Source organism: Melanostigma gelatinosum, assembly GCF_949748355.1.
Source record: "Melanostigma gelatinosum genome assembly, chromosome: 24".
NCBI lineage: Eukaryota > Metazoa > Chordata > Actinopteri > Perciformes > Zoarcidae > Melanostigma > Melanostigma gelatinosum.
Genome location: NC_136657.1, coordinates 1,591,524 through 1,608,931, shown reverse-complemented (window position 1 = coordinate 1,608,931; position 17,408 = coordinate 1,591,524). Strand labels below are relative to the sequence as shown.

Genomic DNA, 17,408 nt, shown 5'->3' with positions numbered 1-17,408 from the left:
AACCCAAAGCGTGAACGGGTGCAGCTTTGGTTGGATTTTTGGATGGAAAAACATTTGAATTGTATTGTCTATTGTCATGATTTATGTTTTGATTTCGTTATTTATTCTGTTTCATTGAGATGTTCTGTGTCTTGCACTTTATTTCCTGCCTTTGTCTGTGTCGTAGCCCTGTGATGGTCTGCTCTTCCCTTAATTATACACTGCTGCCTGCAATCACCTGCACCTCCTCAGTCTGCTTCACTTCACTTTCTGCCCCTGTCTGTTCCTCTCGTGATCGGCTGCCCCGCCCTTAATTGAAACCTGCTGTGTCTAATCACCTGCACCCTCCCTGTGTATCCCTTGGCTCAGGGCTCGTCTTTGGTGTTACCTAGTCCGTCCGTCTGTCTGCCAGTTCTCGTTTTCGTCTTCGTACGTTTCGTATCTGCCCCCCTCTGCCGTGTTCCATGTTTTATATTCATGGACTTTTTGTGATTTATTCTTTGGACTTTTGATTCACATGTTTTTGTGTTGAATACTCTTTTGTTACCATTAAACCCACATTTATCCAACCCTCCGTTTCCCTGTACTTGGGCCCAGCCCTTTATTTTCTGCAAAACCTTTACAGTCTACGACATTTCTGAGAATATAAAAATATTGACACTATTGTTAAGTTTAATGTATTAGTTCATCTGAGAGTTAGTGATCATTTCACAGCTATAATACATTTGAGTGGACTCATTCATCAGAGCATCAATTGAAGTTAAGTTCATGTTGTTGTCTGATGATTACAAGATAGTAGTAGTTAGCACACAAACACAGGGCCCAGGTGGACAGTTACTGTCAGCAGATATTGATATTAGAAAGTGTCGTAGCGAAAAATGACGAGGACAGAGAGTCAACCGGAGTTGCCACCAGCGGGTTGTGTTTTAATAAGAACAAGCCAACATCAACAAGTTCAGCATATTGAAACGACTCCCAATGTACTGCTTTTTACAGATCACTCTTATAGTCAAAATTCACGCCTTCTTTTAGCTGTGTCAAACCTGTTTGACACAGGTCTGTTTGACCTGTGTCAAACCTGTCTGTTCAATCAAAACAGGACACATCTGGATGGGTGGTTTCTATTTGTTCTCACAGAAAACAACTCCATGTAAGGGGTTGTTTTGGTCACTCTTTATCTGTCCGAGAGAATCATTTCCCGAAAACTAACAGAGAATAACACGTTACGTAACTTGCTTTTCAGTTCAGTTCAGTTCTAATGTTGATTTTCCTCTACAAAAGATGAATCCAAGGATGTTCAGTTGGATTCATTTCTCCAATCAAACTATCAAGTGACCACAACCAGCCTGAGACTACTCATCTCATATAAACCCTCATATAACCCTGGCTAACGCAGCAATATTAGCTCAAAAGCTAACCCTAGCTAACATTAGCATAGGCTAACCCTGTGGCACAAAGCAGCCTGATTTAAACTGAAGTAACAGAAGGTTGTGTTTATATGATCGTGACATGTAACAGAGTTAGAAGACCAGTGACGTATTTCTCAGGGACAGTTACAAGAAAGATTTAAATGAAAGCCTTCACATTTGATTGGACGGCTAAAAAGTGGGCGGGCTTATAGTTTAGCAAGATACAGAGCTGAAGAGTGCTGCTGGTGGTGTGTGAATCCTACATCAGATGAACGGTGCTGGCCTTCCACGAAGCTCCACGCTCACCCATTGGCCCAATGTCCAGTCTACATGCAATCTGTATGTACTAACAAGCGTTGTATTATCTATTTGGGCTCCCATCTATTTGTTGTACCTAGTTTTTTTTCACTGTCTGCTTCATACTTTGTATGCAGACACTCAGTCTGAGAGTCGTAACATTAGAGCGAGGAGGACAATCCATCATAGGCAACATTTACGGTGATAAAAGCACAACATTCCACAGTTCAGAGATTTTCTACTTGAAGTGCTCGGAGCGGCCACACCAGAAAGGCGGAGCTCTCAGAAGAAGATGCTGTGTGGACACAGGCCCTTCATTTAAATTGATGAATTTAAAGTCTTGGATTATCTTTGCACACTCCCCTGTAAGTGCAGGATGAGACACCAAACATTTACACCTTGGTGCATCAGTGGTAAAAAAAAAAACCCCACCTCAAACAAAAGAATTCATGCTGGTAATAAATATCAGTTTTAATGTTCACCAGATATTTTGAGTTGAAACTGCCACAAGTACAAACAGCTGCTGTTACCATTCAGAAATCCACAATAGTCTGCCATCTACTCAGTTTGTAACATTGTCTTTAAATGTACACAACATGATGGTTTAGATGTTTCACACTATCAAGACTCTGCTGCCTCGGGGCGATTGGTCGCTCAGAGGTCCCTGCGGCCGATCGACCCGGTCGCGGCTGTTGTCTGTCCTGGCCCCCACAGTGGTGAAATGAACTCCCCACTGACGTCAGGACCTCAGAGTCACTGCCCATCAGGCTGAAAACTCACCTCTTCAAGAAGTACTACCCTGAGACTTCCACTTAGCAATTATTGTATTCATATTAGTTTGTCTCTGTACGTTTGCTCTGGTTTATGCTCTCAGATGCTCGTTTAAAGGAGATGCACTTGTGACGAGTAGTTCTCTTGAATACCTATGTTGAATACACTTATTGTAAGTCGCTTTGGATAAAAGCATCTGCTAAATGACTAATGTAAGTATACTAACAAGACCAGGATCAATGCATTCGATCTGGACTTATTATCCTGATTGGGAGTGTCGTGTGGACCCCATCCTGGATAAGTTCAATAGGAAGTCGATTGCTTTTCTTGGCAAGTGGTATTTAGTTCTTCTCACAGTGAGTTGTCCACAGTAGTGACGCGTGGGCCTGGAGGCCATTTTGTTTTTATGAGGATTAATGCACATACATCGTGGTAGATAGTAAACATCAAGAAATGGACCTCAGTATGGCATAAATAAACAAAGAATAAATAGAAAAAATAGAGGTATAAACAAATAACGGAAAGCTTCACTAATTAGACTCCGTGTCGTCTTCACCAGCAGATTGTGATGAAGACTCACCTGTCATCACCTGAGAGTGGAACAGCACTTCTTACTGTAACTTCTTCTGCAGCATGAATGCACATTACCGCCAACAGGTTACGGACGCACAGGAATTTACAATCATCAATATGAATTAGGAATGACCGTGTACTGTATGAAACGTATCCTCTAGAACGGCTTGTATGATATCCTCCCAATGAAAGCCGCTCGTTACATCCATGCAGGCTTCACAGGAAGCTTCTTAGTTAGGTTTAGGAAAAGACGGTGGTTTGGGTTAAAATAACTATAGATATATAATATAATATATAATAAAAGATACTGAAATGTAAAATGTGTCCATCCATAATGATTTTCACACAAGTGTGACCATCTGAATCTTAGGAGCTTTGTGATCTGAAACATGTTAATGCGTTTCAAAACGGAAATCATGAAATGCTGAATTGGCTTGATCCCATATCTAAAAACAGACAAGAGACACAAATACACTTTCTTCTTTTATTGTCTTCATATTAATCTCAAAAACAAATTGTACAAATGCCAAAGAATTGAATCCACAAAAGCAGGAATAGAAAGACAGAAAAGACAGTTGCAGAGCCATGTGTTCACCAGACAACAGTCATGAACATGACAGAATAAAGACTGGACTGGCCACAGGTGTAGATGTACACTTTTCTTTCCATCTGCCTTTAAAAGCACTCACAGCTCTGAAGGTTCAGAGGACTTAATGAGATCGAAATGGAGGTTTGAGTTTGACATTTCATTTTGCTGTAGCGTCCAAAAGTGAGCCGAACACAAAAGTTCCTCACAGTGTTGTTGACCTCACAGTTCACAATGTGTACTGTAACGTTTGGCACAACAAACTACAATAATCCATAATTCATGATTTGAGACTGGATTTTACTGAAACAATCTGAACAAAATATGAACATTTCATTTTCTCTAAAGCACACACCCACCCATTTGATCCAACTTGACACAAAAAGTCAAAAAGAAAGATTGAAGTCGAGTCTAAAGTCCAATCCTTCAGCGCAGGCACCAGAAATACATCACTTTGATTATTATTATTACTAGAACTTATGAATAATAATTATCTCTAGAATATGTTGATGTAGGTCAACGAAGCACATACAGTATGTTGATGCATTGTATGGCAGGGTTAGCAGGTTCATAATCATTCATTCATTGAACAAACCCCCATTTGTTTCCGGTCTAAGCGTCAGTCTAGACTACATCGCTCTACAACTACTGGATTACCATGAACCCCCCCCCCAACACCAGCAGGCCAACATGTCAAACACTTTGCTCCGTGACAAGCTATTACAAAAGCTAACAGTCGGGTTTCCATGAAGTTAACCCTAAATATTCAAATACCAACACCGCAAACGGAACATATTCTTTAAAGTCAAGGAAACAAAAAGTCAGCGCATTACATTCTGGTAAGGTGTGTAATGCACTTTGTAGCCACAGTAACTGGGCCTTAGACTCCATGGTTGTACGACATTAATTACATTTCCTGAGTATGTTCAACCATGACTTTAGCATTGACTTTGTGATACCGAGTGAGCGAGTCCGACCCCACAACACATGGCGTGATCACTTTTAGTCCTTTAAATTTGTTTGATACAAAAAATGTTTTGGAGAACGAAGTCTTCACAAGTGGACTTCGCCCTTAAATTGCGATTCAAAGTCCGACACAAGACTCTGATCATCCTGAAACAGTTTTCACAACAACACGTTTTTACTGGGCCACTCAAAATGAAAAGGGATGACTTCATAAGTCCTGTTTATCTTCCCCTCATTAACCCTCGGTGTAACTCTCAACACCATCATTGTGTCATTTATAACAATGATTCTCAACCATCATCATAGTCACAGCCTCGATCATTATTAAATGCACTGGTGTTTGTGCAGCAGGCCTTCTGTGAGTATCATGAGGATGAGGAAGGAGACGTGAAGAGTTCACCAGCTTCAGACAGCCGTCTCCTGGTCCTCTCTTTGGATCATCTGGTAATGCTGTCTGTTCTCCAGATAGGCCGCCAGTTCAGCGTCATGAGCCTTCTCAGCCCTGTTCTTGGGAGTCTCACCCTGATGAAGACAAACAAAGATTTGCACGTTTCGATCACTTCAACTGTTCTTTTATTCTGCCAGCAGCCCAACATTTACAGCCGACATTCAAATGTCTCAAATATTTAATCTCTCATATCTTTGACAATGAAATTGCTTTGAAAACGTTTTAATTCAAGGTCAAAAGCCAGCAGAACGCAAACTCATCTGTACAGAACAGTTTGCTGAATGCAAAAATACAAGAATTCAACAGCTGATTCCCATTTGGGCTTCCATGCTGGAAGGTCTTTTTCCACAGCAGTTGTTACCTTGATGTTTCTTTGCACAGCCGGACCGCTGGTACCGTAAGACTAACAATAGACAGAATGAACTACATACAGTACTAACATGTTTGCACTGTGAGCTGTGATGAAAGCTTTAGAGTCTTATTCCCTCTCTCCTCTGAGCATTGTGCTGGTTCATTAAGCTCCTCCATGACTGAAAAGTGCTGTTGTTTAAGTGGCATTGTCTCCAACTAATTCAAATGAGGTAATGACAAACAACTGAATTCAAAATGAAACGAACAGCTTGTGTCCTTGAGGACACACACACAAACACTGCTGAAGTGTGTGTGTGTGTGTGTGTGCATTTGTCTTCAGGCGGGAGGGAGAGAGACAGACAGAGACCTTTAGTGTTGAGTGCAGAGATGTAAAGATAAAACAGTACTTTAGAGATGTCCAAACCATCGTCTTCTCTTTTCAAGTCATTTGTCTCTCTTTCCCTTCATTGCTCTCTCTCCCTCCCTCTCTCTCTCCCCCCCTCTCTGTATCTAGGTCATTGCTGAGTCCAGCCAGTTAGGAGCTTTGTCTGCACTGTTGAATCCTCCACGGAAAAAAATGAACAATGAACACGAATGAAAGAAGATGCATATTTGAGACAAACACACACTTTCTGGCTCAAAGTCAGTGACCTGGCCATCACACATATATGAGCATGTTTGACAGTCAATTCTAAATCCATTGACATTAAGATGGAGTTGCACCCCCGCCTTTTTGGCTAGGACAGCCACTACTCTTCTGGGAAGGCGTTCCATAAGATTCTGAAATGTGTCGGTGGGAATTTATTTCAAATCAGCCAAAAGAGCATTTGAAAGGTCAGACAACCTGCATTCTAATTCTTCCCATTTCTTCATGGCCCTTGCTTTGTGCACAGGGCACAGTCATGCTGGAACTGTTAACTTGCACATACTGGGGGAAGTTGTAATTGCCCAATTGACTAAAACGTCTTGGTATCCTGTAGCGTTAAGAGGACCTTTCACTGGATCAGCCCAGACCTCCTCCACCAATCTTTACAGTAGGCAGGTAACGTTCTCCTAGCATCTGCCAAACCCAGCTTCGTCTATCAGACTTGTGAAACATGATTCAACATGATTCATAATGGCACTTACAGTTAACCAGAGTTGATCTGTTTGACCAGCGGTTCCCAAACTTTTTAGGCCGCGCACCCCCTTCTACATCCCGACCGGGTTCGCGCACCCCCCCCTTAATAAAAAAAAAAAAAAAAAAAACAACCAACAGATTTACTGCTAAACCATATACTTTTGGGTTCAACCAACGAACATTAGGTCTCTGACTTGTCGTCCTTTTAAAAAGGGAATGATTATTTTGGCTCGTAAACATTGGACTCCACACACATACACAGTGTGATGGGAACCTACCTGTAGGTCTGTTTTCATCAGTGAGGCTCCTGCTTCTACCAGATAATGACAGATGGTCCTGTGACACAGCGATGCAGCTCGATGAAGAACCGTCTCTCCACTGGTGGTCGGAGACAGAGAGAGCGAGCATGAGATATCAGCAACTCTCGTGGCCTTCTGAGAGCATTGGCGATCAGGTGCTCTACGGCTTTAGTCTTGTGTCTTGTGTTTATTCTCTTTGACATTTGGTACACACAGCACATACAGACAGACCAGGGCCCAGTGGAACCACATCAAAGCTGGTGCTGCAGTAAGAGGACAAGGTTTTTCTCAGCCTACGGTGTGTCCATTCAAACTAAATGAACTATGGTCCAACCAAAACAACCTCAAGATCACCATTTGACTCATTTGTTGAAATCATCCTTAAAGTGTTGAACGCTTGGGGATAAAGGTATCCATGACTGTACTTACTGTAGTTTTTCGGTGACATCGAGCAGGTCACTAGGAGCTGGAAAACAGACCGATGCAATTACTGTACAGAGACGTCCAACCGGACCATTGCTGCTTACTGTCAGTGGTACACTACAAAGGCAATCAATGTATTCCTCTATGAATTGAATGCATTCATTCTCCTTACCACGGTGGCAACTGATGGTGATGAGATGTCGATTAATAAAACTTGAACGAAACAAAATATCACCACGCTGAAATCATTCATTCCTACTGTGTAACAACATATTGTACAAAGTCTGTGCATAGTTATATTTTCCAAATGTATACATGTTCATGGCATTTGGAAAGTATAATAAATATCTGATCATTAACAATTGATTGATCTGGTATTACTTTCCTATCAGTCGAGTTCTGTAACCGCTGTATGAGAGCAGAGCGTAGATTTATTTGACACATCAGCAGCTTACTGTAGTTACAGCACCCTGTGGTTATTTTAACCCAAACTACCAACTTCTCTGACTTTCATAGGGAGGAAAATGCATTAAAAAAAAAACGAGGAGCAACTTTTCATATCAGAACGGGCAGAACTGGACCGATATTTGAACAAAGGAGAGGAGAAGCTGATACCAGCACACACAGAGGGAGCGCTACTTCATTCTCTGCAGAGGTAGACATTACTCCTCTGTATCTTTATTCAATAGTTGTTTGATGAGATAATGATGATCTGAATTCCGTACACTGAACCTTTTACCGTGACTTTAAATGCCAAACACATTTTAAAACCAATAGAAACTTGATTTACAGTCGTTGAATTTTGTCCTAATCTAGAGTGTACGGTAAGTAAATATGTGATGTGCATCAAGAAACTGTAATCAACACCATGTTTTACTCTGACATCTCTCATGGAGGTTCAGAAGCCTGGTGTATTAGAATTACACATTTGGTTGTATGCTACAGTTACCATGGTCCAGGATGTAGCGGACCATCTCTTTGCTCCCTGTAGCAGCAGCATGGTGCAGCAAACTGCAGCCGGATGAGTCTAGCACTGTGAGCTCCGCCCCCTTCAGGTGCAGCTCCTGCAGCTGTTGGTGAAATAGGAGTTAAATAGGCTTTATACAGGTGAAGAAGATGTAATATGGAGCAACATTTCAATTGATTGAGGCAGCCATCTGTGGTCTGCAGTTTCTGGATTCCACCTTCATTTGGGAGAAGATAACGTCCAGAAACAAAAATGTACATGTACCCAGATGTTTCCATACGTGACAGCAGACTGCATGCTTACACTTGAACTCTTTACTCTCCTCAAATTACAGTGTTTGCAATTAATGGTAATCAACGGTACTCATCAAATAAAACAATTATACGATTTCTTCTGTTGATTGATTGGTTGGCTCACCTTCTTGCCATCCTTGTTCTTCACACACTCAATCAACATCTCTGGCATCATGAGGGAGACAGATAGAGAGAGAGAGAGAGAGTAAGCCAGTCATGTCATTTACTTTACAGTATGTCAGTGTGCAGTTACTCTTTTAAGTCTTATACTAGATATGGGGGGTTTTTTCGGTCATAGTATCCATTCTGATGAAACAGATGCAAACAGAAGCAGGGATTTAGGCATAGTGCATTACCATCATGGATATTATCGCCTTTTTTTACAGGAAACTGTGGCTCATGGTCATTTAGTGCAGTCCTACAAGTCTCCTAAATCCGACCTTTAATGCTCAGTTTATTATTTTGTGGACTCACCAGAAGTGCATATTGTGATGTACAATATTCAATACAAAACTAAAATAGTAAATACAGTAGCAGCTAGTGAAAGACAATGAAAGTGTCCTCATCAAACAGACACACGGCATGTTAATGTCATGAGTTACTGTCTACTGCTGAAGCCAGGCTGACATATTAAATGAATGTTTATCAGGTTGACCTCAATACTCGCTCTCACTCCTCTCTCTCTGAATAGCTGAGTCCTAATCCAGTTATGTTAGGCTTAGTGTGAGGGTGTGTGTGTGGGGGGGGGGGGGGGGGGGGAGAGCAGACTTCAAACTTCTCGAAGAGCTTTTGCTGCTGCAAGACAAATCAAAAACAACACACAGACCACAAAACCCAACACACACTCTGAATGTAGGAATTAAATGAATTCAGCCCACGGAAAGAATTAAGTAAACCAGAGAAAATGAGAGCCAGTGTTAAGACATGAGAGGAGAGGAAGAGGGGGAGGGAGAGGAGAGGAGAGCAGAGGAAGAGGAAGAGGGAGAGGAGAGGAGGAGAGCAGAGGAGAGGAAGAGGGGGAGGGAGAGGAGAGGAGGAGAGCAGAGGAGAGGAAGGGAGCAGAGGAAAGGAAGAGGACGGAAAGAGAAAAAAGGAAGAGGAGAAGAGAAAAGAGGAAGAGGAGAAGAGAAAAGAGGAGAAGAGAAAAGAGGAAGAGGAGAAGAAGCGAAAAGAGGAAGCGAGGAGCTTTATGAAAATGTAAGAAACATAGAGCCCTCTGTGGTCCTAGAACCTTCTGTGGTCCTAGACCTTCTGTAGTCATAGAGCCTTCTGTGGTCCTAGAACCTGCTGTAGTCATAGAACCTTCTGTGGTCCTAGAACCTTCTGTGGTCCTAGCCCCTGCTGTGGTCCTAGAACCTGCTGTGGTCCTAGAACCTGCTGTGGTCCTAGAACCTTCTGTAGTCCTAGAACCTTCTGTGGTCATAGAACCGTCTGGTCATAGAACCTTCTGTGGTCCTAGAACCTTCTGTGGTCATAGAACCTTCTGTAGTCCTAGAACCTTCTGTGGTCATTGAACCTTCTGTGGTCATAGAACCTGCTGTAGTCCTAGAACCTTCTGTAGTCCTAGAACCTGCTGTAGTCCTAGAACCTTCTGTGGTCCTAGAACCTTCTGTAGTCAGCGTCTTCTGTAGTCCTAGAACCTTCTGTAGTCCTAGAACCTTCTGTAGTCCTAGAACCTGCTGTAGTCCTAGAACCTTCTGTGGTCCTAGAACCTTCTGTAGTCAGCGTCTTCTGTAGTCCTAGCACCTTCTGTAGTCCTAGAACCTTCTGTGGTCCTAGAACCTTCTGTAGTCCTAGAACCTTCTGTAGTCAGAGCCTTCTGTAGTCAGAGCCTTCTGTGGTCTTAGAGCCTTCTGTGGTCCTAGAGCCTTCTGTAGTCATAGTCTTCTGTAGTTCTAGCTAGCTTTGTGTCTGAAGAACATGGCTCTTCATCTCCATTCAGTACTGAGGTAATGTGTCGTTACAGTCAGGTAGGTTTGTGTAGTCCGTGACGTCCGGCAGTCTGTTGTCAGAGGAACAGCGGAAGCTTCGGACATTTGATTCTCTGTCGACACGGTGGAGTCCTTCCGCTTCCTGGGCTCCACCATAACCCAGGACCTCAAGTGTGAGCTGAACATCAGCTCCATCACTAAGAAGGCTCAGCAGAGGATGTACTTCCTGAGGCAGCTGAAGAAATTCAACCAGCCAAAGACAATGATGGTGCATTTCTACACAGCCATCATTGAGTCCATCATCTGCTCCTCCATCACCGTCTAGTACGCTGCAGCCACTGCCAAGGACAAGTGCAGACTGCAGCGCATCATTCACTCTGCTGAGAGGGTGATTGGCTGCAATCTGCTGTCCCTCCAGGACTTGTTTGATTCAAGGACCCTGAAGCGAGCACGAAAGATTGGAGCTGACCCCTCCCACCCTGGACATGATCCGTTTGTGCCCCTCCCATCTGGCAGGAGGCTGCGGTCCATCAGAACCAAGACCTCACGCCACACAAACAGTTTCTTCCCGTCCGCAGTCGGGCTAATTAACAAAGGCCGGGTCCCCCACTGACTCTGTCATCCCCAGGACATCCCTGTTTCTTCATTTAAACACACTCATCACTTTTAACTTTCCACTTACACTTCACTTGTTTTACAGTCCTGATATCTGTTTAGTGGTGCACTTTATTCTATGTTTTACAGTCATTTTAATATGTTTCTTTCTTGCACTGTGCCGCCACGACACATTCCTTGTAGGTGCAAACTTGCTTGGCAATAAACGGTTCTGATTCAGATTTTTTGTCTCTTTTAGAAACTACAGCACTACTGGACAATTTGCTGTTATATAACTGATTTCCACTGACAGGAAGAACTGGGTTGTGTTCAGCCCCAAATGTAAAACGCCAAGACAGGAATCTAATTCAAAGCTGCTCCAAACACAGCCAAAGCAAAAAAACAAAGTGAACCAGATCATGAAGTGAAAACATGCAAGTTCCCAAAGAGAATAAAACAGCTCAGGCTCCCACAGACCCAACACCCAGCATGCAAAGTGAGCGCAAGGAGATACAGGCTGAGAAAATATGTGTCAGAGACAACAACAGTCTGTCTGCTTCTCTCTCTTACCCACAACACACATCCCTGAGTCCTATAGGTAGTTTGTCAGACCTGATGTTACGGCTCAGATTGTGTGTGTGTGTGTGTGTGTGTGTGTGTGTGTGTGTGTGCTACCTTTTTCTCTCTCCCTCTCCGTCTCGCTCGTCTTTTGGCCCGTTTCCTGTCTGGACAAAGGGACCAACACAGACAGTTACTCTTTCAGTTCACTCTACGTTAACAGCATTTAGAATTCTCACTTTGAAATACACACAATCATGCACAACCACAAACACACTTGCACACCCCGTCTTTTAGCTACTAAGTTCATCATAATGATATAATAACCATTATCAACATGTTTATTGGTGTGCATTAAAACACCAAGGCCCCTTCCATTGAATGACCAGACTGTTTCCTCTACGCTGTGTGTATTGAAGCATGTTGAGTGTTTCAGAGTGGACTAAAACGTAAACTGTGGCAATGCGGCATTGTGTGACCCCCATCAGCAGCAGATGGAATAGTAAAGGACACACAGTCAACATGTTTCATACAGCCAACAGGAGTAGACCAACATCAACAGTAACATGTATCACCTGTCATTAACAACCAGAAACATGTCTATTGATCCGTTTGTCTGGCAACCTGTTTAGGAGGCCTATAATTTACTGATAATTATTTGACTTTAACTGTAAATAATTTCATGATTATATTTAGCTATTATAACATGGTTAATATCTATAATATCTTCTTATAATTCTGTAAAGATTCAAATCATTTCAGATTTGATCATTTTGAATAATTCCGTGTTCTTAGAACAACTGATACTCAGTGTGTGACGGGGGAACCACCCAGAGACACACACACACACACACACACACACACACACACACACACACACACACACACACACACACACACACACACACACACACACACACACACACACACACACACACACACACACACACACACACACACACACACACACACACACACACACACACACACACACACCAGAAAAAAAGAGCATGTACTCTTGTCAGTCCATCAAGCTTTAATGAGCAGAGTACCAGTATGTTTTAATGAGCAGAAGAATGTGACGGACCATATCACAAGAACTAACAAGGGGTTGTTAATGAAGGGGAAGTTGGAGTAGAACACACTCAAACCAACTACAGACCATGCTGACATCACATCACCCCTCTTTGGTCACCACCTCGTTACATTAAGCTGCCTGGTAGTGGTCCTTACTGCGAAAGCTGCTTCTTGGAGTTACCGTTGATCAGGATTTGTCTTTCAACTCTCAGATAAAACTTATTTCTAGGACTGCCTTTTTTCACCGACGTAATATTTCAAAAATCTGGCACATCCTATCTCAAAGCGATGCAGAGAAATGAGTTCATGCATTTGTTACCTCTAGACTAGATTACTGCAATTCCTTATTTTCAGGCTGCTCTAATAAGTCTCTTAAATCTCTCCAGTTGATCCAGAATGCTGCAGCTCGTGTACAAACAAGAAAAGAGGAGAGATCATATTACTCCTGTATTAGCTTCTCTGCACTGGCTCCCTGTAAAATCTCGAATAGAATTTAAAATCCTTTTACTTACCTACAAAGCCCGAATTGGTCAGGCTCCATCATATCTTAAAGAGCTTATAGTACCATACTGCCCTACTAGAGAGCTGCGATCCAGTGATTCAGGGTTACTTGTGGTTCCTAGAGTCTTAAGAAGTAGGATGGGAGCCAGAGCCTTCAGTTATCAAGCTCCTCTTCTGTGGAACCAGCTTCCCGTTTCAGTCCGGGGGGCAGACACACTCACCACATTTAAGAGTAGGCTTAAGGCTTTCCTCTTTGATGGTGCTTATAGTTAGGGCTGGCTCTGGCTTGCCTTGGACCGGCCCATGGACAAACTGGTAGAGGCAAAAACTACAGGGGGACTTCCAACACTGAGCACCTCTCTCCTCCTCTTCTTCACCTCCGTCTGTATGCATTGATGTCCCATTAATGCTCATTACTAACTTTACTTCTTCCCCGGAGTATTTGTGCTTTCTCGCCTCACAGGATGACCGCAGTTTTTTCCGGACACTGGTTCTTCAACCAGCCATGGCCCTGCTGACACCTACTACGATCTTCATTGTTAACATTATTAATCCTATCACCGATACCATCAATGCACAGTACTGATTTTGTCTCTTCCCCGGAGTCCTTGTGCTTCCTCTCCTCACAGGTTTCCATAGAGCATGGTTTCATCTGGACCCTGGTCCTTCCTCCTACCATGGCCCTGCTGACTCCAACTGCTAATATCACTTTTATTATTACTCACATTACTATTTCATATTACCGATACCATTAATGCACATTATTGACCTGCTTCTTCACCAGAGTCTCTGTGCTTTCTGGCCTCACAGGTTCCTGTGTATCCGGGTTTACCTGGACCAGGTGTTGCCTCCTGTCGTGGTTGTGTCATACATTGAATGTGCTGTAATTACATTGAATGTGTTGTAATTCACTATCCTGTTCTACACATGACATCATTGCACTTCTGTCCATCCTGGGAGAGGGATCCCTCCTCTCTTGCTCTTCCACAGGTTTCTTCCTCTTTCCTCCCCGTTAAAGGGGTTTTTGGGGAGTTTTTCCTGTTCCGATGTGAGGGTCCCGGGACAAGAGGATGTCAAACGTGTACATATTGTAAAGCCCTCTGAGGCAAATTTGTAATTTGTGATTTTGGGCTACACAAAAATAAATTGAATTGAATTCTTGTATCGTTAGTGAAAATTTCACAAGCACAGACTGATACACTGTGTGGGATCATGTGTGTCAACTTTTGTTCAGGACTCATTCTACTCACAGCGGTTTGTACCCCATTCACATAAAAGAGAGATGTACACAGAATTATCATTTCTAAATGTGATTTCATTCTTTAGAACATTGTGTTGTTTCATTCCTGTCATGTGTTGACAATTCATTGATTTAAATAACAGTGCAAATACATGTACTGACCTCTGTCCTGGTTTAAAATCAGCAGCAGTGGTGTTGGAGCGATGGATGCAGCCCGCCCTGCAGCACACAAAGCAGAGACCGCTCAGTGACAGCGAACATAAAATACACATTTCGAGAGGAAGGAATTTGACATGAAGGGCTCCCTATTGTTCCTCCTACACTCAAAATGACATGTTGAAGAAAATCATCATATAACTTAGGATTGAACTGAACACATTTGGTCTTGTAAGAACATTCATCGAAAATGATTAAGGCGCGCCAGACAAATTGTAATATATCATTCCAATTTGTATCCAAACATGTCCCGTACACGAATCGTGTGTTCTGCCAAAAGGTTATCTTGACCCAGACGAAGACATGAGAGCCTGACATGATGAGGAGGACCAGATGTGCTTTGTTTGTGGCTCAACCGACTGGTTTGATTGGTGGAAAGTCTGTATCTAAGCTGGTCTCTGCAGTGCTATAAGACATATGCCTCAGTGTCTGTTTGCCTGTTTGTTCTGTCATAACAACTTGTGAAATCCCCCATTGTGTTAGTGTGTTTTACACTAAAGATACAGCCATCATCCCTCTGCGGGTGTGTGTGTGTGTGTGTGTCAAACAGTGTACTAACCTGCTGAGTTTGCTGGCCACAGGTGTTGTGTCGTGTGTTAAAGCTTCACCAGCAGAGCTGTCACTGTTCACTCGCTGCCTCTGGGAAGAACTACAGCAGAACACAGGAAACAAATTCACTGAACAAACTCCACGTCAACACTGAGTCTTTCCTGTACAGAGGTCAGAACATCCACTGAGGTCTTCAGCCTCCAGACAGCCCCAGGCCCGTTCATAGAGGAGACGGGATACTTTCCTTGTCATTCAATGTCTGCAGTACCATGCAGAGAATGTTCTACCATGCTGAGGATGTTCTACCACGCTGAGGATGTTCTACCACGCTCAGGATGTTCTACCACGCTCAGGATGTTCTACCACGCTCAGGATGTTCTACCACGCTCAGGATGTTCTACCACGCTCAGGATGTTCTACCACGCTGAGGATGTTCTACCACGCTGAGGATGTTCTACCACGCTGAGGATGTTCTACCACGCAGAGGATGTTCTACCACGCTGAGGATGTTCTACCACGCTGAGGATGTTCTACCACGCTGAGGATGTTCTACCACGCTCAGGATGTTCTACCACGCTCAGGATGTTCTACCACGCTCAGGATGTTCTACCACGCTCAGGATGTTCTACCACGCTGAGGATGTTCTACCACGCTGAGGATGTTCTACCACGCTCAGGATGTTCTACCAAGCTGAGGATGTTCTACCACGCTCAGGATGTTCTACCACGCTCAGGATGTTCTACCACGCTCAGGATGTTCTACCACGCTCAGGATGTTCTACCACGCTCAGGATGTTCTACCACGCTCAGGATGTTCTACCACGCTCAGGATGTTCTACCACGCTCAGGATGTTCTACCACGCTCAGGATGTTCTACCACGCTGAGGATGTTCTACCACGCTCAGGATGTTCTACCACGCTCAGGATGTTCTACCATGCTCAGGATGTTCTACCATGCTCAGGATGTTCTACCACGCTCAGGATGTTCTACCATGCTCAGGATGTTCTACCATGCTGAGGATGTTCTACCATCGCTAGTGCTATTTCCTTTGCTGTCGTGAACCAATAAGCTCAACAGGCTCTGTCCTGGGGACGGAGATGATTCTTTGGTAGTGGTGTTAGCCAAGAGGATGCTGTGCAAAGGGATGAGTGTCAGCGATCGGGGATGCAGCCTTCCACTTTTGCACAGTTCCGATCCGATATCTAAATCTGTATATCGGCAGATACTGATAGAATTTGATATCAGAGCTGTTTTTGCATTAACTTAGCATTGCCACTTTTGCATTACATTTAAATGTATTGCAAAGCAAAGTTTTATTTAAACTGTCAAGTATGAGTCACATGCAAACAGGTGCAGGATCTATGGTAACCTTTATTGTTTTCAAGAAATGTGAAAAATGACTGAGTTCAAAAGTAATACGATAATTGCAAAGAGGAGTATAGTGGCTAATTGAAAACTCCTCCATGAAGTTTTCAGAGTGAATATTTGAAATAAAAGTCCAAGAACTGTGTAGAGAAATAAACAAGTTGAAACCAACCACTATTCTGGCTTGTTCTTTTGACTGATCACATGGTGAGTTTGCTCAGTTGACTTTGAAGTGCAGATGTCCAAATGTTCCACGATTCTGAGCCTCTCTGGGATCTCTCATCCATGTTGACATGAAGCTTAGATTGACAGGAGTTGACAAAACAATCTAATCTCAAGCTCCTCTTCCTATTATGTGATCTCTGTTGTTATTTAGGGATACTCATTAGTCCTGTAGTTGGACCTCCATAAACACATGTCCTGTGCCCTGACATGCAGTATGATAAAGACGTTCAGTTGTTCAGTCTGGGTTTACGTTAAACACACTAAATGTAAGAACCAATATGAAAATGCATTGGGGAAACATTTCTGTCACAGACTGCAACATCTCCTAGGAATAGTCCAATTCACAAAGTTTTCCTGTCCTGAAATAAACCTCCAACATTTCAGAGCTTCCCGGAGCTGAGAGCCTGATTGTGTCTGCTTTAACAGGTTTCCACCTGATGCTGCAGTGTAAACTGAAGCCATCAGCTCAAAAATCATTTGAGAAAACAAAATGTTTGGTGTGTAGGTGTGTTTCGGTGTGTTTGTCAGAGAGACAGAGGGATAGAGAGCAGAGGAGAGAGGAAATTATAGTGGGAGGAATAACGTTCACCTCTGGCCCTGCGTGGGCAAAGCGCTCACACTGTTGTGTGTGTCGGAGTTCGGTGGATCACTGTGACTCCCGGTGCTCTCG

The 17,408-nt window shown here is 43.2% G+C and overlaps 1 protein-coding gene across 1 annotated transcript in view; it reads right to left on the bottom strand.

Annotated features, from left to right (window-relative positions):
* Nucleotides 1-3,551: 3,551 nt before the first annotated feature.
* LOC306797317 (diacylglycerol kinase zeta-like) overlaps nt 3,552-17,408 on the bottom strand; it is a gene marked incomplete at its 5' end in the record, with an annotated part of 47,699 nt that continues 33,842 nt past the window's right edge. The window contains 8 exons of the mRNA XM_079296627.1: nt 3,552-5,103; nt 6,779-6,878; nt 7,229-7,265; nt 8,172-8,292; nt 8,607-8,647; nt 11,683-11,732; nt 14,546-14,602; nt 15,159-15,248. Coding sequence (XP_079152753.1) covers nt 4,987-5,103; nt 6,779-6,878; nt 7,229-7,265; nt 8,172-8,292; nt 8,607-8,647; nt 11,683-11,732; nt 14,546-14,602; nt 15,159-15,248 — 613 coding nt within the window. The 3' untranslated portion in view covers nt 3,552-4,986. The remainder of the gene's footprint in view (nt 5,104-6,778; nt 6,879-7,228; nt 7,266-8,171; nt 8,293-8,606; nt 8,648-11,682; nt 11,733-14,545; nt 14,603-15,158; nt 15,249-17,408) is intronic.